The sequence below is a fragment of the Cyphomyrmex costatus genome, unplaced genomic scaffold (genome assembly GCF_001594065.2).
Source record: "Cyphomyrmex costatus isolate MS0001 unplaced genomic scaffold, Ccosl1.0 scaffold135, whole genome shotgun sequence".
Classification (NCBI taxonomy): domain Eukaryota; kingdom Metazoa; phylum Arthropoda; class Insecta; order Hymenoptera; family Formicidae; genus Cyphomyrmex; species Cyphomyrmex costatus.
In genome coordinates this window covers 1,308,679-1,325,141 of record NW_017275337.1, presented here as the reverse complement: position 1 = coordinate 1,325,141, position 16,463 = coordinate 1,308,679, and the positions used below count along the sequence as shown (strand labels likewise).

General features: G+C 28.6%; 3 protein-coding genes across 4 annotated transcripts; 1 reads left to right on the top strand and 2 right to left on the bottom strand.

Annotated features, from left to right (window-relative positions):
* Positions 1 to 2,375: 2,375 nt before the first annotated feature.
* On the top strand, positions 2,376 to 5,269 carry LOC108782869 (probable palmitoyltransferase ZDHHC16). 2 transcript variants are annotated; one of them, XM_018551256.1, is made up of 6 exons: positions 2,376 to 2,624; positions 2,851 to 2,998; positions 3,488 to 3,797; positions 3,932 to 4,122; positions 4,204 to 4,514; positions 5,029 to 5,269. In XM_018551256.1, exons 1-6 carry the CDS (start codon positions 2,578 to 2,580, stop codon positions 5,117 to 5,119), a joined length of 1,098 nt encoding a protein of 365 aa, XP_018406758.1. In that variant the 5' UTR covers positions 2,376 to 2,577; the 3' UTR covers positions 5,120 to 5,269. The 2 variants fall into 2 exon arrangements, with proteins under 2 accessions (XP_018406758.1, XP_018406759.1); XM_018551257.1 differs by lacking the exon at positions 2,376 to 2,624 and having other exon boundaries at positions 2,969 to 2,998; positions 3,481 to 3,797.
* LOC108782766 (serine protease snake) lies at positions 5,157 to 8,161 on the bottom strand. Its single transcript, XM_018551123.1, has 6 exons — positions 8,095 to 8,161; positions 7,149 to 7,658; positions 6,698 to 6,959; positions 6,056 to 6,303; positions 5,475 to 5,830; positions 5,157 to 5,226 (listed from the first exon to the last, which is right to left on the bottom strand). The coding sequence occupies exons 1-5, from the start codon at positions 8,159 to 8,161 to the stop codon at positions 5,502 to 5,504; spliced, it is 1,416 nt and encodes a 471-aa protein (XP_018406625.1). The 3' UTR covers positions 5,157 to 5,226; positions 5,475 to 5,501.
* Positions 8,162 to 9,860: 1,699 nt separating this feature from the next.
* On the bottom strand, positions 9,861 to 16,018 carry LOC108782858 (spermine oxidase). The gene is made up of 10 exons (XM_018551239.1): positions 15,871 to 16,018; positions 14,614 to 14,784; positions 14,225 to 14,492; positions 12,159 to 12,372; positions 11,629 to 11,862; positions 11,411 to 11,542; positions 11,083 to 11,282; positions 10,892 to 11,012; positions 10,442 to 10,548; positions 9,861 to 10,041 (listed from the first exon to the last, which is right to left on the bottom strand). The coding sequence occupies exons 1-10, from the start codon at positions 15,941 to 15,943 to the stop codon at positions 10,020 to 10,022; spliced, it is 1,542 nt and encodes a 513-aa protein (XP_018406741.1). The 5' UTR covers positions 15,944 to 16,018; the 3' UTR covers positions 9,861 to 10,019.
* Between the last annotated feature and the right edge of the window lie 445 nt (positions 16,019 to 16,463).

Below are 16,463 nucleotides of genomic sequence, written 5' to 3'. Positions count from 1 at the left end.
GTTGTTTCACGTGAATGCAGTAGGTTCTACCCCCCTCTGCGGGGGGCTTCACTACTGTAAAAAGAGCTTAATTAAAAGCTTAATTACCTAACTAAACCTATTTTTTGGTGTGAGGTAGTTCTCGTTTCGGGTGGGAAGTCGAAACTCACGTGCAATAGTACAATCATAGAAGTCGTGTGCCTCTTTGTAGGGGGGAGGGGAGGTGAGAGTTACTTCGCGTGAAAAGTTTAACATTCTAAACAGGAGGTGTATAGAATAGTACTAATTATCATATACATGTATAACAGAAATAATATGTTCTAAAACTTTTTTATCAATAACTTTAACGAAGGACGATCGACGAATAAAATTTGTTGTGGGTCACTCAGAATGATGACCTTGACAACATATGTCAAGATCAAGATTATCGAGGAGTTGTTCCCTTTTTCTGTAGTTTTACCAAAATTATTATTAGCAAATTTGATTGGACGTACTAATGTGCACTGATACTTATTAAGACTGTTGTACACTGTTTTAGTATATAAATGTAAGTGTACGTATATAAATGTAAAAGTAAAATGCAAATTTTTTCGAATTATAATAAAAATATTTTGTCTAGAAGCATAATAAAGTGTATTGAAAATTTCACGGTTTAATCGGTCTCTATATATTTATATTAAGCTTTTACATCATTATATCATTTTGTGTACGACAGCTTTAATATGCACTAGTGAGCACTAAGTACGTCTAATCGAATTCGGTATATGATATTTGCATAGTGTTGCGAAGTGTTTAAACTTCGAAAAATCTTTAATGATGTATATCTTATTCAATTGACTCTTTAAGGGCGTATCTGCCCTAGCTCTTTAATATTCACAAATTTGATCTTTTGATCTTAATGTACTATTATAAATGCCAAAATCGGACTTTTAAATCATCGATTACAAAGCATTATTACTCTTCTGAGGCCAATGAGGAAAACCAATGTTATCCTGTTACTACTTTGCCTGTACCTCGTGTGATTATCCTGTACCTTACTATTATATAATAATAATGTTATATACATAATATATAGAAATATTATCGAAGTTAAGATAACTCGTTGTCTGCCATACGTGCCGTCAAAAATAATATTGTTTATATTTTCTTGGATCTCTCAATATCTTTTTGTTTTAAAATTTTCTTTTGACACCGAAGTCCTTTTTGATCTCTTTGAAGTATTTCATCTTTATATGATCTCGATTATTGGCGAAATTTTTTATTTTTGGAATGCTTCAATTGCACAAAATTCTTAATTATTCGAGCATTCTTCTATTTATAGATATTTTATATTTGATTTCTCTAATAGAAAGAGAATATCGTTTTGCACCATTCCATTTTGGTTTTCATGGCAGATAAAGTTATATCACTTATTACACTCTTTCTCCAATTGTTGAAGTTTAAGATTTAATCTTTCTGACAGAAACAATTATATATATATATATATATATATATATATATATAATTGCTAAAAGTTTCTTGAATTTATTCTTGTTCGCAAATATAATTGCGAAATTTTCGGCGTTGTGAATGAAAAATGCGCCTTTTGCGTATTTAACAAGATTAGCGTGTAGCTTGTACGTACGTGTATGCACCTTTGTTAAAACACATGTAACACTCGTGCGTACCTGTGAAAAAATAAATCTATCTTTGTACCACGGACTATTGTATTATTTCAGTTATTTGTTTATTAAATTCTTAAAATATTACTTAAACAATATAACATATACAAAAAGTGTATAATAAAATTCAAGAACATATATCTATTTGTATTTGTGTTAGGTAATAGAAACTTAATAAGAATTTAACATTCTATTTTTAATTTTTATTAAACGGATGATTATTAGAAAAACTTGTATACCTTAATTTTTAATAAAAGTATCGAAATATATATAATAAAAATAAAATCAAAAATAAATTTTAATACCTAAAAAGTATAATATGGTGACTCCTTTTATTAATAAAATAAAGAACAAAAATATTATATATATATATATATATATATAGAAGATTTTTTTAATATATAATTTTCAATGAACAGTTTCTCACATTTGCGAATGTTTGATTATTTTTAAGTTTGAAAGTACCGCTTGAAAAATGACGAGAAAATATAAACTTGTATTCTTCTATTTTCTCTGATACTAAATTAACATAATTTTATATTTTCAAAAATTAAATTTGCGAACGTATAATTACAATAAAGGTAATATTTATAACATTATGTACATTTTTTTTCAATAATACATTTCTACCATTAGTATTAATACTAGCAGCAGAGAGAAATCTCTGATACTAGTATACCCTCTGCACCTCTACTTTTCAGTTTCTACACCAAATTCTTTCCTCGAATATGGCGGACGAGGCTATACTTGCAGATCGATTGAGGTTATTTCTTGCTGTGACGGAAATTATCGGTCGTAAGTCGTAACACCTTATCAAATGTTTTATCAAGATGTGTAAAGTATAACGTGACGATGAGCAAACGCGCGTTGTCGAGATATGACTTTAATATGCCAAAATTATGAGAAAATTTGAGTGGATTAAGGGACACAAACAAAAATGACGAAAATACAGTGGTCTTTGACGAAGACACCAAGTATTCTTCGGTAAATCCATAAATATTTTTATTTGTTGAACTCAATACTTATCTAATTTTTATTTTTTATTACATCAAATTTATTTTATTCCTACGTTTGTTACTGTTTATATCAGTTGCATTAAAAATTATTCAATTTCAATCTCTCTCTCTCTCTCTCTCTCTCTATTGATTATTTATACTATAAATTTATATGAACCTAATGAGCATGACGATCTAATTCGACTCGTTTTAAGGAATAATTTAAAACAAAAGTGGTGGCGGCTTCAAATTACCATCAAATCTTTATTCTACAATGAATTCTTGAGTTGGAGTTATGTTTGTGATATACTTATAGAACCCATGGTCTGGTTTGTCCAGAATTTCACTTCAGTTTTGGGTCCGGTAAGATTTTTTATATTGCTTGTCCTTGTATTAAATTACAAAATTATATTAACTTTTATATAACATAAAAGATTTTGTTTTAAATTGTTTTTTATGTCTAATCATAAACATTGTGTAATTAATTTTAGTTGAGTTAAAAAATGTATGTACTAGAATTTTTTAAATATTTTGAAGACTAATCTTTGCTAAGAAGAACTAATAAATTAAATAAAAATCTGAAAGATAATATTGACATCAATTGAAAGATATTTTTAAAGATTTTCTCATTAGATAGATTATATCACATTATATTAACATTAAGTATTCTTTTTGTAATTATATTATTTTTTTGCAATTAATAAATATATTATTTACATTTTACAATAAAATGAGTAATACTCAGACATATGACTTTCATAAAATGCTCCATGATACTTTATTTTACTAATAGATATATAATGCAAATATTATGACATCCACAATATATTTACTAAGTGCTGCAGTCCATAGGTGTTTGTGGCAATGGTAAGCTTGCTGACCATCAGCATTGTGTACATTGCCTACTATCTAGGTCTACCCTGGTGGTGGGAACAGAGTCCATTGATGACGATAATCTTACTACTAGTTGGAAATTGGCTACTTGTTAATGTCTGTTTTCATTATTATATGGGCGTAATGGTACCAGCAGGAAACCCACCTCAGGGAGGCCTTATACCAGAGGCTGTAAGCATCTGCAAGAAATGTATCAAACCAAAACCACCCAGAACACATCATTGTTCTGTTTGCAACAAGTGTATCCTCAAAATGGATCATCATTGTCGTATCCTTGCATATGTTATTAATTAAATTTTATCATCAATTCTATTTACCATAAATTAATCATGCATATATTGTAAATAAAAATTATGTTTTTGCAACACGTCCTATAATAATGCTTCCTTAATAAATATACAGCATGGTTAAACAATTGTGTTGGCCATTATAACCATCGACATTTCTTCCTATACATGGTTTACACTGTAGTTGGCGTTACATTCATTATGATATTCGGCGTACAACTTGCCTATGAGGAATTCTTCCCTGATCAGGAACCGGAATTAGATGGCCATCCAGTGCGCCTTAATAATTCGGAAATAATTCCAATGGTACGTTAGCTAATTGCACATAAATATATTTTATCAACTATCATTTTTGCAAAATCTTAAATGCATGCTTGATTGATATAGACAGAATCATTAGATCATTTAAGCAAGGAGGAACTAGCAGAAATAGCAAAAAAAGCGGCAGAAACTGAGGCCAAAGAATGGCGAAAAAAACTAATAATTTTTGCGGGTCTGATCTGTGTGGCCACATGTGCAGCATTGAGTGCTCTAGCCTGGTGGCATGCTCGTCTCATCACTCGGGGAGAGACGAGCATTGAGGCGCACATCAACAGCATGGAATCTATAAAGTATCGTGCTCAGAATAAGTTCTATCAAAATCCTTACGACTTCGGGTCGAGAGAGAACTGGAGATTATTCTTAGGAACAAAAAGCAGGTAGAATTTTTTATAAATATTTTTTAAATGTTAAGTAGCGATCATATCAATTAAAGTAATAGTATAACTAATAATATAAATCATCAATGAAAGACTAATTAAACAAGAAAGACACAATGCATATATTTATAAAATATATCGCTTCTACACAGAATTTGCAACCAGAAAAATCAATTTAATTAAAAATGTTAAACTTTGCAAAATACCTTGATGTATTTACGCAATTTGTTACTAGTTCTTTCTCATTACATAATTGTCATTTTGCAAAATTTACTGAACTTCACACATCATTGAATGTATTTGTTAAGTATTTTGTTTACGAGATGCTCAATTTTATAAAATGATAATGATTTTTATTTAAAAGAAATTAAAAATTATAAACTTATTAAAATAGCTACTTGAAATTTTATTTAGCATATAAGTATTTGTTCAATATTATTTTTGTATTAATCTCATTGTCAAAAAATTTGTTTAATATTATTTTTATAATGTATCCTAATATTGACTGTTACAGAAGTTGGTGGCATATCTTATTCCCATCAATCTATGGTCCTTATGGTGATGGTCTTACATGGCGAACTGTTCATGATAGTAAAATCTCTTGATTTTTAAAATTCGGTAGATTAACATCATTGCTACATTCTAAATCCACATCTCGTAGTTTCTTTATTCTTACTTTTCAATATTCTAGTCAGAATTGCAGACTGTTCAACTGTATCCATAATCCATAAATTCTTTCGATAAGCAATAATTAAAGCAAGTAGACTTTTTTTGAAATTGCGAAATTATTTTTACATAATAAAAATATATTACATTACAAAACGATAAATAGAAAAAAATTTGCAATGTTATTATAAATTTTTATCTTTAAAAATGTTACTTGTTCGAAAACTAATTGACAACTAATTATGTAAGATCTAGTTTAGTCAAATACAATTTAATAAAATATGTTTTTTGTACCTTTTGTAAAAATCGAATGAATTGCGATTATTGTCCTTGCGACCAGACTATATCTTCGATCCACGAAAGATAATAGGATACTCTAGTGTAAACACCGGGAATATCGATAATCGCGCAGCCTTGACCAAAACTAGTGATACCAATCAGTTGGAAAAGGCATTCGCTCTTAGGATGAACTATTTGGAGAGGACCACCGGAATCTCCTTGGCAAGTGTCCTTAAGTTTGCCACCAGCACAAATCATACTTGGTGTAATACCGTACGGAACTTCCAAGGAACTATTATGCTGTATTGTACATGACAAATTGTCTACCACATTCAACTTAGCCTTTTGTAATCGATCGCTCACCTCTCCACCTGAAATACATAATTCAATTTAAATTGGTACTTCTATAATAAAAATGTTAACCTTTATAATAAAGGACTTTACATTTATTAGGAATCTCCTACTACATGTAAATTCTTAATAAATATAGAGTTTTTGGACACTTTAGATTTAAAAAAAATTAGCTTTAAGATTTTTTTTTCAGTGTTCAGGATTTCGTAGTAAATTTTTACGCGAGGAACTATCGAACTACTTACTGTATTCAGTAACACCCCAGCCGCTCACCCAAGCTTGTCTGGGCATGATATCAAATAATTGATAAAGACACGCTGGTCGTACAGATGTGCTAAATGTAATAACAGTCATGAGCTGTATCAAAGCTATATCCGCATACATCGCAGGTGGTTTATAATCCGGATGAGTTATTATATCTTTAATGACAGTCGTAATGCCTTTTTGTTCTGTTAAGCTATGGAAGCCTATTCTTGCGTCAGTTACACCGCCACTGTAAAAAGATACAATATTTAAGACTACCTTTGTTCAAGTCTTTAAATAACTGCAAGATATCAGTCATTTCAGTAAGTTATATTTGGAGAAAAGCTGCAATTTCTAATACATTTAAGTTATAAAATCGAGTACACTTTTATTAAATTTTATAATTTTTTCTCTAGATGTGTATGTAAAAAAAAAAACAGTATTAAATATTCAAATTTAGACAAATGAGAGTAGAATATTAGCTTAAACTGTAGACTTAAAAATTATATTTAAATTTTGTGATTTTATCGGATTTACTGTTGTATTCAAGAAAATAACTAGTAGGAAAATAAAAGATTATTTTTTTATTATAATTCTCAATTGTTTAAAGCGAGAGAAATACTATATATAAAATTTATAAATACTCTCTCCCATGAGTGCAATGCGCAGCAGAAATCACCCAGACATGTGAAATCAGCGTACCGCCGCACATTAGTACAAATTCATCGGAATTGCGTTTGCCTAGTGCAACCATGTGAGGGAACTCGTCGACTTGTGCTTCGGTACCACCAACCACTAAGCGATTTGCATCCTCGCAGGTATTAGTCACCTTATGCACGCCCGACGTTGAACCAAGAGACGTTACTAAGGTCGTACCCGCAATTTCTCCCACATATTCTTCACACTCTGAAATTCATTTTATGTACATATAATATTATAATATATGTTGAATGTATAAAAATATGTTGAATGTATATATATATGTATATATATATATATACGGATATTTATATAATTTTTATATATTTCGATTTTTGTATCTATAAATTTTTTAGTTTTACACGTTCTTTAAATATACAATCATATTTTACTTACTGAGTTCTGATATTGTTTTTACTGGAGTGATCTTAAAGGGTAATAGTTCCTTCAGGGATGGTACATGTGAGGTTGGAGGATGAATTTTAGGAGTATGAGATGTAAAATCAGTGACTGGTGTTGGTGTATTAAATACTGGTACATCAAATGTTGATGCATGATAGGATGGTAGTGGTGTGTAAGGTGTTTGCGAAACAGGGCTTGGTGAATTAGAAGATTTTATATCAACCTTTGAATTAATTATTTCTCTATTAGAGTTAGGAAAGTTTGCTAGGAAAGGATTCGTATTACTATTAGGAAAGGGATTATAGTTATTATTAGGAAGGGCTATATTAGATGCCTGTGTTGTAACGGTATTTGACAAGAATGAGTTTTCAATTTTTTTACCGTTTGATGGATACAAGAAAGGATTGTTTTGAATATTGGAAGGATTTGGGTTGAGCGATTGGAGAAAAGGATTTGTCGCGACGCCATAATTCAGTTGAACTTTCTCCTTCCAAGTGCCGTTATCTAAAAGATATATCTAGACATATATAAAGTCAAAGATATCTGTACATGTATGTGTGTGTGTGTGTGTGTGTGTGTGTGTGTGCGCGCGCGCGCGCGCGCGCGCTTAAATACATATATATATCACACACACACACACACACACACACACATATATATATATATGTAAAATTGTATAGCAGAGAACTGGGATTATCCAACAACGTATTGTTATAAACTCCCGAATTATTCAACCTTGCTAATAAGTAGTAGAAAAAAATCGAGCGTATAATGTTTTGTTGAAATCGACCAACTTAATTAACAGTTCACTAATTAATAATTAATAATTGAATAATTTTATTTTTTAATAAATAATAATAAATATATATTAACAATAATTAATTAATAATTCCTAGCGTAGTAAATAACACTTGAAACGATAATCGTAAGTTTTTTCTACCAGTGGACCAAACGGAAATCACTTTGAGGATCACGAAGATCACAACCAAGCCGAAACGAAAATTCATCGCTAATAAAGAAAAACGCGTGAGAGACACACGAGAATCGAGTATTCGACGTCACGTCATTTGAAGACGGAAATAATGCTGCTGTAACGATTAACGACAGTGGAATCTGCGTTTTGCTCTTTCATATTTCATCTCCCTCCTAATTTTTTTGCAAAGAATGAAATAAGATGATAGGTAGAAAAAGCAGAAAAAACGATAAGAAGAGAGTATAGTGCATAGAAGATGAGAGTGGGGAGTGGTCTCTTAATAAACAGTACTCGGGTCATCGAAGATATTGACTTTGCAGTTTTTGCAATCTAGTAAGTTTAGCTGGATTTGATCAAATAAATAATAATTGTTAATTACACACTCTAATTGTAAGAGTTAAATCATAAGATAACATCTCAACAGAGTTTTGTACTTCTATTCAATAATCAATTGTGATACGATTTAAAATGTATAGCATAATTGTAACTTTTCGTAAATATAAAATATATATAAATTAAAACCGCAATGGCAAGAATAAATATGTACTATTTGATCGTCTTTAATTAATTTGATTAGAAATCTCTGATTTTGACACCAAAGTGGATAAACCAGTCGATGCATTTCACAAAAATTGATCAGATATAAAATGTTGATAAAACAGGAAAAAGACAAGCCAATTAGTATTACTCATCAATACACAGAAGTATATAAAAAATATAACGCAAAAAATCTTAAACAGTAAAATGTAAGCAATAGATAAAATCAATCATTTTGGATTTGCTGTTGTTTAATTGCGTCATCACCTCATATTTTCTACTGTGATTGGCCGATTTGTTACATTGTTATTTACATATGACTTTATGTTTTTTTTTGTATGTTTGTAGAAATAAAATAAGTCGAAATTATTTAATAATAAGTTAATTAATATATTTATACTAACTATTTAATAATAAATTATTATGTAGAATATAAAAATATAATAGTATAATATATATAAGATTTACTATTAAATGACTATAATAAAAAGACTATGCGTCTCGTTATGCGAATATGTAAAAAATTTTTATTTTGTAGTAGTATATTTATCTACATACTTACATTGCGCGTGCGTGCACGCACGCAAATATATTTATGCATTTATACTTGATATGTCGTGTGACTTGCATAAATACTTCGGCTTGATGGATTCCTATCTTACAAATTCCATATAAATAAACCTAATACTCGTATTTCTCGATCATAAAATTAAAACCGATATTTTTCAGCTTCTTCAAAGGCTTTCGATATTCACAGATATCATGTCCTGCAAGACGGTTTGCACGAGATCATCAACTCCTGCGCGAATCTATATAGTTTTCACTCATTATACCATTTCGTCGTCCGTGTTTTGAAAATTTGATAAATTGTTGAAACAATTAATATAAAGCAAGCTTGTTACAAAAATTGTGCCAATGTATTCAGAATAGAATAAATTAAAGCTATTTATACAAATAAATTTCACGATTTATTTAAACATATTCTTGATGTAATAATGGTAATTTATTACTCATTACTGAATGCACGAATAATAACTATAAATAATAAATAGAATAAATAATATTAACAAATATAAATATTATTTCTCTTTATAATATTAACGTTGTGTATTTCATGTTAATTATATATATATTCTTAATTTTACATTAGTTTACATACAATATTAAAATTTACATTATCAAAATATACAATATATTTTCATATAAATGTTTATAACAGGTAGTGTAGTTACCCATGCCTTAAATATATTCGTCATGTATGCATGACGATCAAACATTGGAAATTGCAAACATATGTCTAGTAGTTTTCCGTAATCCATTCATTACGTCGAGAGTGATAATCATAGAAGATGTAGTTAAAGATGGGAATCTAACTGCCTATGAAAAAGCATGCAATCAGATATTAATATGATAGCGAAATTATTTGAGTAAATTTAAGCCAATATATTTTAAAATAACAAATAAATAAAGAATCCTTAAATTTCATACAAAATGAAATATACAATACCATTATAAATCTAATAATATATATTAAGCTAGATATAATAATTAATAATATAATACAATGCAAAATGAAATCGTACAACAACAAAAAAAATAGGCGGAACGGGTTATTAATCTATAAATGCATTATATGCATTATATGTATATAATTGTCTATCTTAATATAAATTAAATTTTACTTAACAAATTACTTTTTTCATTCAATCTTATTAAATTATAAAAAAATTTAAATTTATAATTTGAAAAAATATAAGTTTCATTAACAAAATCTTACCTTTTAAAATTGATTAGTCTATCAGCTTCACGGAAACCAGTTTCCACGCCGCCGTGTACAGTAGAATAATAATGATCATGTGTAGCTTCTCCAGCGAAAAGAATCACCTAATCATTAATTAAGATTCGTTTTATCAATGTCGATAGACTTCCTTTTACAATATAATTCGATAGTTATTTATACATAAAATAAAAATAAATGATAAACTAAAGCTAAATATAATATAAGCTAGAACTGTTAGATCAGAGGAGACGCGGTAGTGTCTCCGGCCATGTATTCAAATACTAAAATACTATATAAAATAATATTGTCGAATTAGATGAAAACCTAATAATATAAAATGATCAAAAATTATAATAATGATATTTTAAATCATAATTTGCGTAATAATTAAAACTATAATGTTTACTGTTATTATGCTTATAATATTCTTATTTTGAAATTACATACAGGTTTATTTCCAGTCATAATTGGCTCTGCTAGATCTCTCGGTGTTACATTCATTTGCTCGGAAAGCATGCTATGAAAACTGTAAGAGCCTCGAAAGTGTTCGTTGGTATACCATTTGGACCTAAAAGTGTAAAAAAGAACAGTTAAACAAATTTAGTTTTTTTTCTTATTCAGTTCTAGTGGTAAATTACCTTAACATTCTTATTGGTTTTGTGACATTGTAATGGCTTTCCAACGACTTTTTTAACAATAAATATAATCCGTCAAATACAGAATCATCCGATAAAGTTTCCATGTGTCTAGCGTTTTTTCCAGTTATCCAAGCACATAAAAGATTCGGCTGATGAGCCACAGTAATAAACGTGAATACATCACAGAGCCATTCACTATCCTAAAACAGGTATATTTGACAAGATTAGTAAAATGACAGTAAAGGCAAAAAATCATCGAAATTTATTTTTAATAATAAATAATTGTTCATTATTATCTCTTTAAGTTAAATAAAACATATTCACTTACTTGACCATAAGTTTGTAAGAATTCCTTCTTATTTTTTTCCGGCCAGATAAAATCAATGCTGATTTTGTCCTCCGGCCACCATCTGTGTGAAAATTCGAGAAAGACCTTGTCCGCTGTTCCAATATTTAATCCCTGATAGCGAAATAATGATGTTAACACAATTAATATCAAATATTAAAATCGTTTTTTCTTTTATAGTATTATACTGTTAATAAAACCTCTATAGCGTGTTGTTTCTTCTGCGACAAAGGTGGCACGAACATCGAGGAATATTTCTCCTTCAGAACACCTAGAGATCCAGTGAATATAACATGCGATGTGGAATACTCGCAACCATCCCTAGTAATTACTGTCACATTCTCGCCTGAACTATAATTGATAGTTGCCACAACTTTTCCGAACTCTATTTTTTCCATTATTGGCAAAGCTTCTTCTGGATTTGGAATCTTTTGCTGATAAAATATTTACATACACTTGATTAAAAAATGAAGTATTAATGTACATTATATTATAGATAAAATATTAATATATTTATTATTTAAAATGTATTTAAAATATTTAAATAATGAGAGTTAAACATTTATTATGTACTTGTTTAATTTAATTTTCAAATAACAATCGCTATTTGTTTTAATATAGAATATGTATTTTATATTTGATTGTTATGTAAAATGAAAAGTTATTGAAAACACTTTTATACATTGCGTTTCTGACTCAATGTTATCAAGTAATTTAGATAATCTTTTACCATTAATATATCAAAAATCGTTTTATAGCCACGCCCCTTCCAATTCAACATAAGATCACCTTCGCAATCCCAATATTCCGCCGAACGTTTCGCAGAAACGTCAAACCATGTGTCACTGCTATCTACAGAGTTTTGTATCTTTTCTATCAAGGATAAATATTCAGGAACCCTAGTACGATTCATGAAAGGCTTCTCATCAAAAGCTTTATAAAATCTACAACATTATTAATATAGCAATGATTCAATATTTATCATAACATATTTTACCAAAATATCGATGTTATAGCATTCATTTTATATCTATATATATTTTTTCAATCTAATATTTTGACTTCATGCAGCCTTAACACAAGATTTATAAGTGGTACGTATATGTACAGAGTTGTGCGCGTTACCTCAAAAAAGTAACGCGTTACCGTTACCGTTACTTTTTGGAAAAAATAACTCGTTACCGCGTTACTCGTTACCAATTTCAAAAAGTAACGCGTTACCGTTACTTAAAATGTAACGATTCGTTACTCTTTTTTATAATGCTAAAAATTATTAGAAAATATGTTTAAAAGAAATTAAGAATAGATTATAAAATGAAATAATAAATATTTTATAATTGCATTTATTGCACATAATTTGGTTATGTGTTAGGAGTACAAAATCTTGAAATTTGACGTAGACAAAGTACAAAATATTGAAATTTGGCATAAACAAATTTGAAATGAAAAATTCTTAAAATTTAACGCTTCGACATGGAAAAGAAAGTTATTCGTTTCATATTAAAAAAAAAAAAAGCTAAAGAGTACACAACTCCATGCACATTTTATATTTAAAAAGAAAAATATATCTCTTTCGCAATCATTCGGATATCGTTTCATTTTTACATTTTCATGACAATGTTTTCATAAAAAAAATTATATTAAAAATCAAGAAATAAAATGATTCCCGAAAGCGATAATCTTTTTTTAAAAGTTAAACAATTTTTCAGCACACACAAATAATAAAAGAGGATACCTTTATATTCTCCTTTACTATGTGCTGAAAATGAATGAAAAATCTAATCCAATTTTGAAAAGATATATATTATGCTATAATAGCAATATTGCGTATATATAAAAAATTAAAATAAAAATTCTGAGTTTTTAATAATTACTGCGTAAAACAATATCACATTGAAAGAGAGAAGTATATAAATACACAACACTTCTCTTTCTCTCCTTCGACGACGCGACGCGTAACGCGTTCAGTGGAAATGTACCATATAAGTTTCCAGAATACACGTCATCAGCGCGCGCTCAATCAATTAATACGCGATCTATTGAATAGGAAACTAAAGTAACGGTAAAAGTAACGACTAAATTCGTTACCGTTACTGTAAAAATGTAACGATGTTACCGTTACAGACAGAAAAAAGTAACGATCGTTACTGAAAAAAGTAACGAAAACGGTAACGCCGTTACAAGTAACGCGTTACTTCCCAACCCTGCGTATGTATATAGTTATGATTAATATAATGTAGTTATGGTTAATATAACATGCTCAAAAATAACAATTATATAAGTTTATTTTAAAACTTATTGCTTATGTGCACGTTTCATACACATGTATTGTATATACATATATATACAAAAGTAACGATATAAAAGTAAGAATAAAAGCAAAATTATATTTATTATCGTTACCTAAAAAAGTAATTATAATGGTAACGATGTTTTACAAATAGTAACGCGTTACTTTCCAAATCTACAAATATAAAATTGATAAACACAGTTTATGATAGAATCGCTTATACTCGTTTACAATTAATACAAAATAGATTTATACAATGATCATATTCAGCGATCTTTAGAAATTAATATTGCGTTAATTATTATAAAAATCGCAAAATGGTAAAGAACTTTTTGATTCAGTTTAGTCAACTCTACCGCCTACACACACAAAATATTTTACGATCATTCTGAGACAACATTAATTTTTGTTTTAACATGTATATTTGTTTATAAGCTTTAACTTATTTTGTAATTAAATTGTATCTATAGCAATTAATATATAATTTAATGCTACAAAAAACTTACTCTCTTATAAAATAATCTCCTAAAGATCCTGTTTCGTTTTTGAATTCTTCCTGTCCTATTTTATCCGAAATATTCTCATAAAGTGTTATAGTTTTGGTACTTTCCTCGTTCGGCATTATTTCACCATTAATAGTGACAAATTCATGTTTACTGGGATCGCGCAAAATAACTAATGAATTCAGTAGATCATGTTTAGAGGCAAGCTCGAACACTATATTTCCAGATTCTCCATGGACCCACTCAGCACCAAGATCTACCACATTTTTACCTAGAAATATTAAAATGCTTAGATTAAAAATTGTAAATACTCAATAGTTTAAAAAATGTAAGGTTCAAACTCTCTCTCTCTTTCTCTCTCTTTCAATATAAAAGATAATACAAAGATTTACCAAAGTCTTTGGTACATATTCTACCACCGATCCTGTCATTGGCCTCCAGTGTTACAAAATCGTTTACTCCTTTTTGTAACAATCTCGAAGCAGCGGCAATACCAGCTGCACCTGCTCCAACAATCACAATTTCTGTTTCCTTCGGTAAATCGCAAGTTTTTGATGATTCTTCTGCATTCAACAATTGAAGGAATATTTGTGTATATTGTCACAGGTAAATATGAATATATTATGATCTTAAATTAATTTGAATTGGATTAAGCAGATAAATCGCATCAAATCAATTGAGTTTTGGCTAATGCCCGTTTTTATATCGCTCCTTTTGCTTACAGTAAATTATAGTTCCATACACTAAGCAAGAGTTAGTACGAGTAGATTTTGTTTTGTATACGTAAGCGGCAAAGGGTTTTTCCTCCTCATTAACTTTAATACATGCTGTATCTACATATCGTTCTGATATATTCACAGCTAGTCCATCCGTCAAATTGCACTTGTATCGTTCTTTTATGGCTTTTAAAAAGATTATATTACATTTTGAAAAGAGTTTTGAATTGTGTCATTTTTGTAAGCAAAAAGAAGAATGGACTATAAAAAGTATTTACAATTAAGACAGTTTAGTGATTAAAATTTGAAGAAAAAATTTATTTTAATTATTTTTAATTTATCAAAATAAATATAAATTTTTCATAATATTTCATGTTACTTTTGATGAATTATTCCGAATTTCTCATAATAATTTTGTATGATAACAAAATTGTCACAACTTATCAAAGGATGGTTTTATAAAAGATTGTAAAACAAAAAATTTTTTAATGACATTTAATCATGTTTTTAGAAATATATCCTTTTTACCGACATTATTTGATTAATTAATCATTTTCTATAAAATTGAAAAATAGGTTTTCTCTTTTTCTGAAAAATTTGATTTTTTAATTGTGTTATTTTTTAAATATGGGAATGATATACGTAAAATATTAGTTTTTTTAGCATTGACACAGAATGTTATATTTCTTTTTAATAATAACTTCCTAATAAAGAATAAAAACGACTAAACATCTTAAATGTCATTCAAGGTTAAGACTAATTGGAGGTGGATCTCTTGATCAAGAATTTTACCTTAATAATATATTATAACATATCGTCCTCAACCGCAAAAAGCAATAATACGATATTTATTATAACAACGTAACATAACCATAGGATGAATTCCTAGCAATGAGTAATATACTTGAAATAATAATTGTGAATTTTTCTTACCGGTGGATCGAACGGAGACCACATCAAATAAGATAAGAAAAATTGTAACCATACAAAAACTAATTAAATTCATCGTTAAAAAAGATGTGTAAGAAATCTATAACTCTACGATATTTGATGATAGAAACAAACTTCTGTAATGATTAACGGCGGTAAAATCTGAGTATGTCTCTTTCATGTATCTCTCCCTCCTTTTACATAGAATAAATATAAGACGTCGAAACTATAAAAAGAAACGAAAAAGAAAAGACATCATGTGAGAGATCATGATGAGGAATAGTCTTATATTCTTACTTATAGTGTCAATAAAAATATAGATTATAGCGTTACAATTTTTGCAATAGACAGGTCAACTAGATTTGATAAAACAAGTAGTAGTATTAATTACACACTAAGAGCTAAATTATATAACATTTCAATAGATCTTTATATATAAATGTGTTTATATAAAATTTATATAAAATTATAAAACTGTGATAATTACAATTGAAAATTCGTTATAGCATAACTGATGTAACTTTATAAGTATAAAAGTATATAATTAAGAGATTGCAATATATACATATTACGTATGGATATTTTATTATTTTATT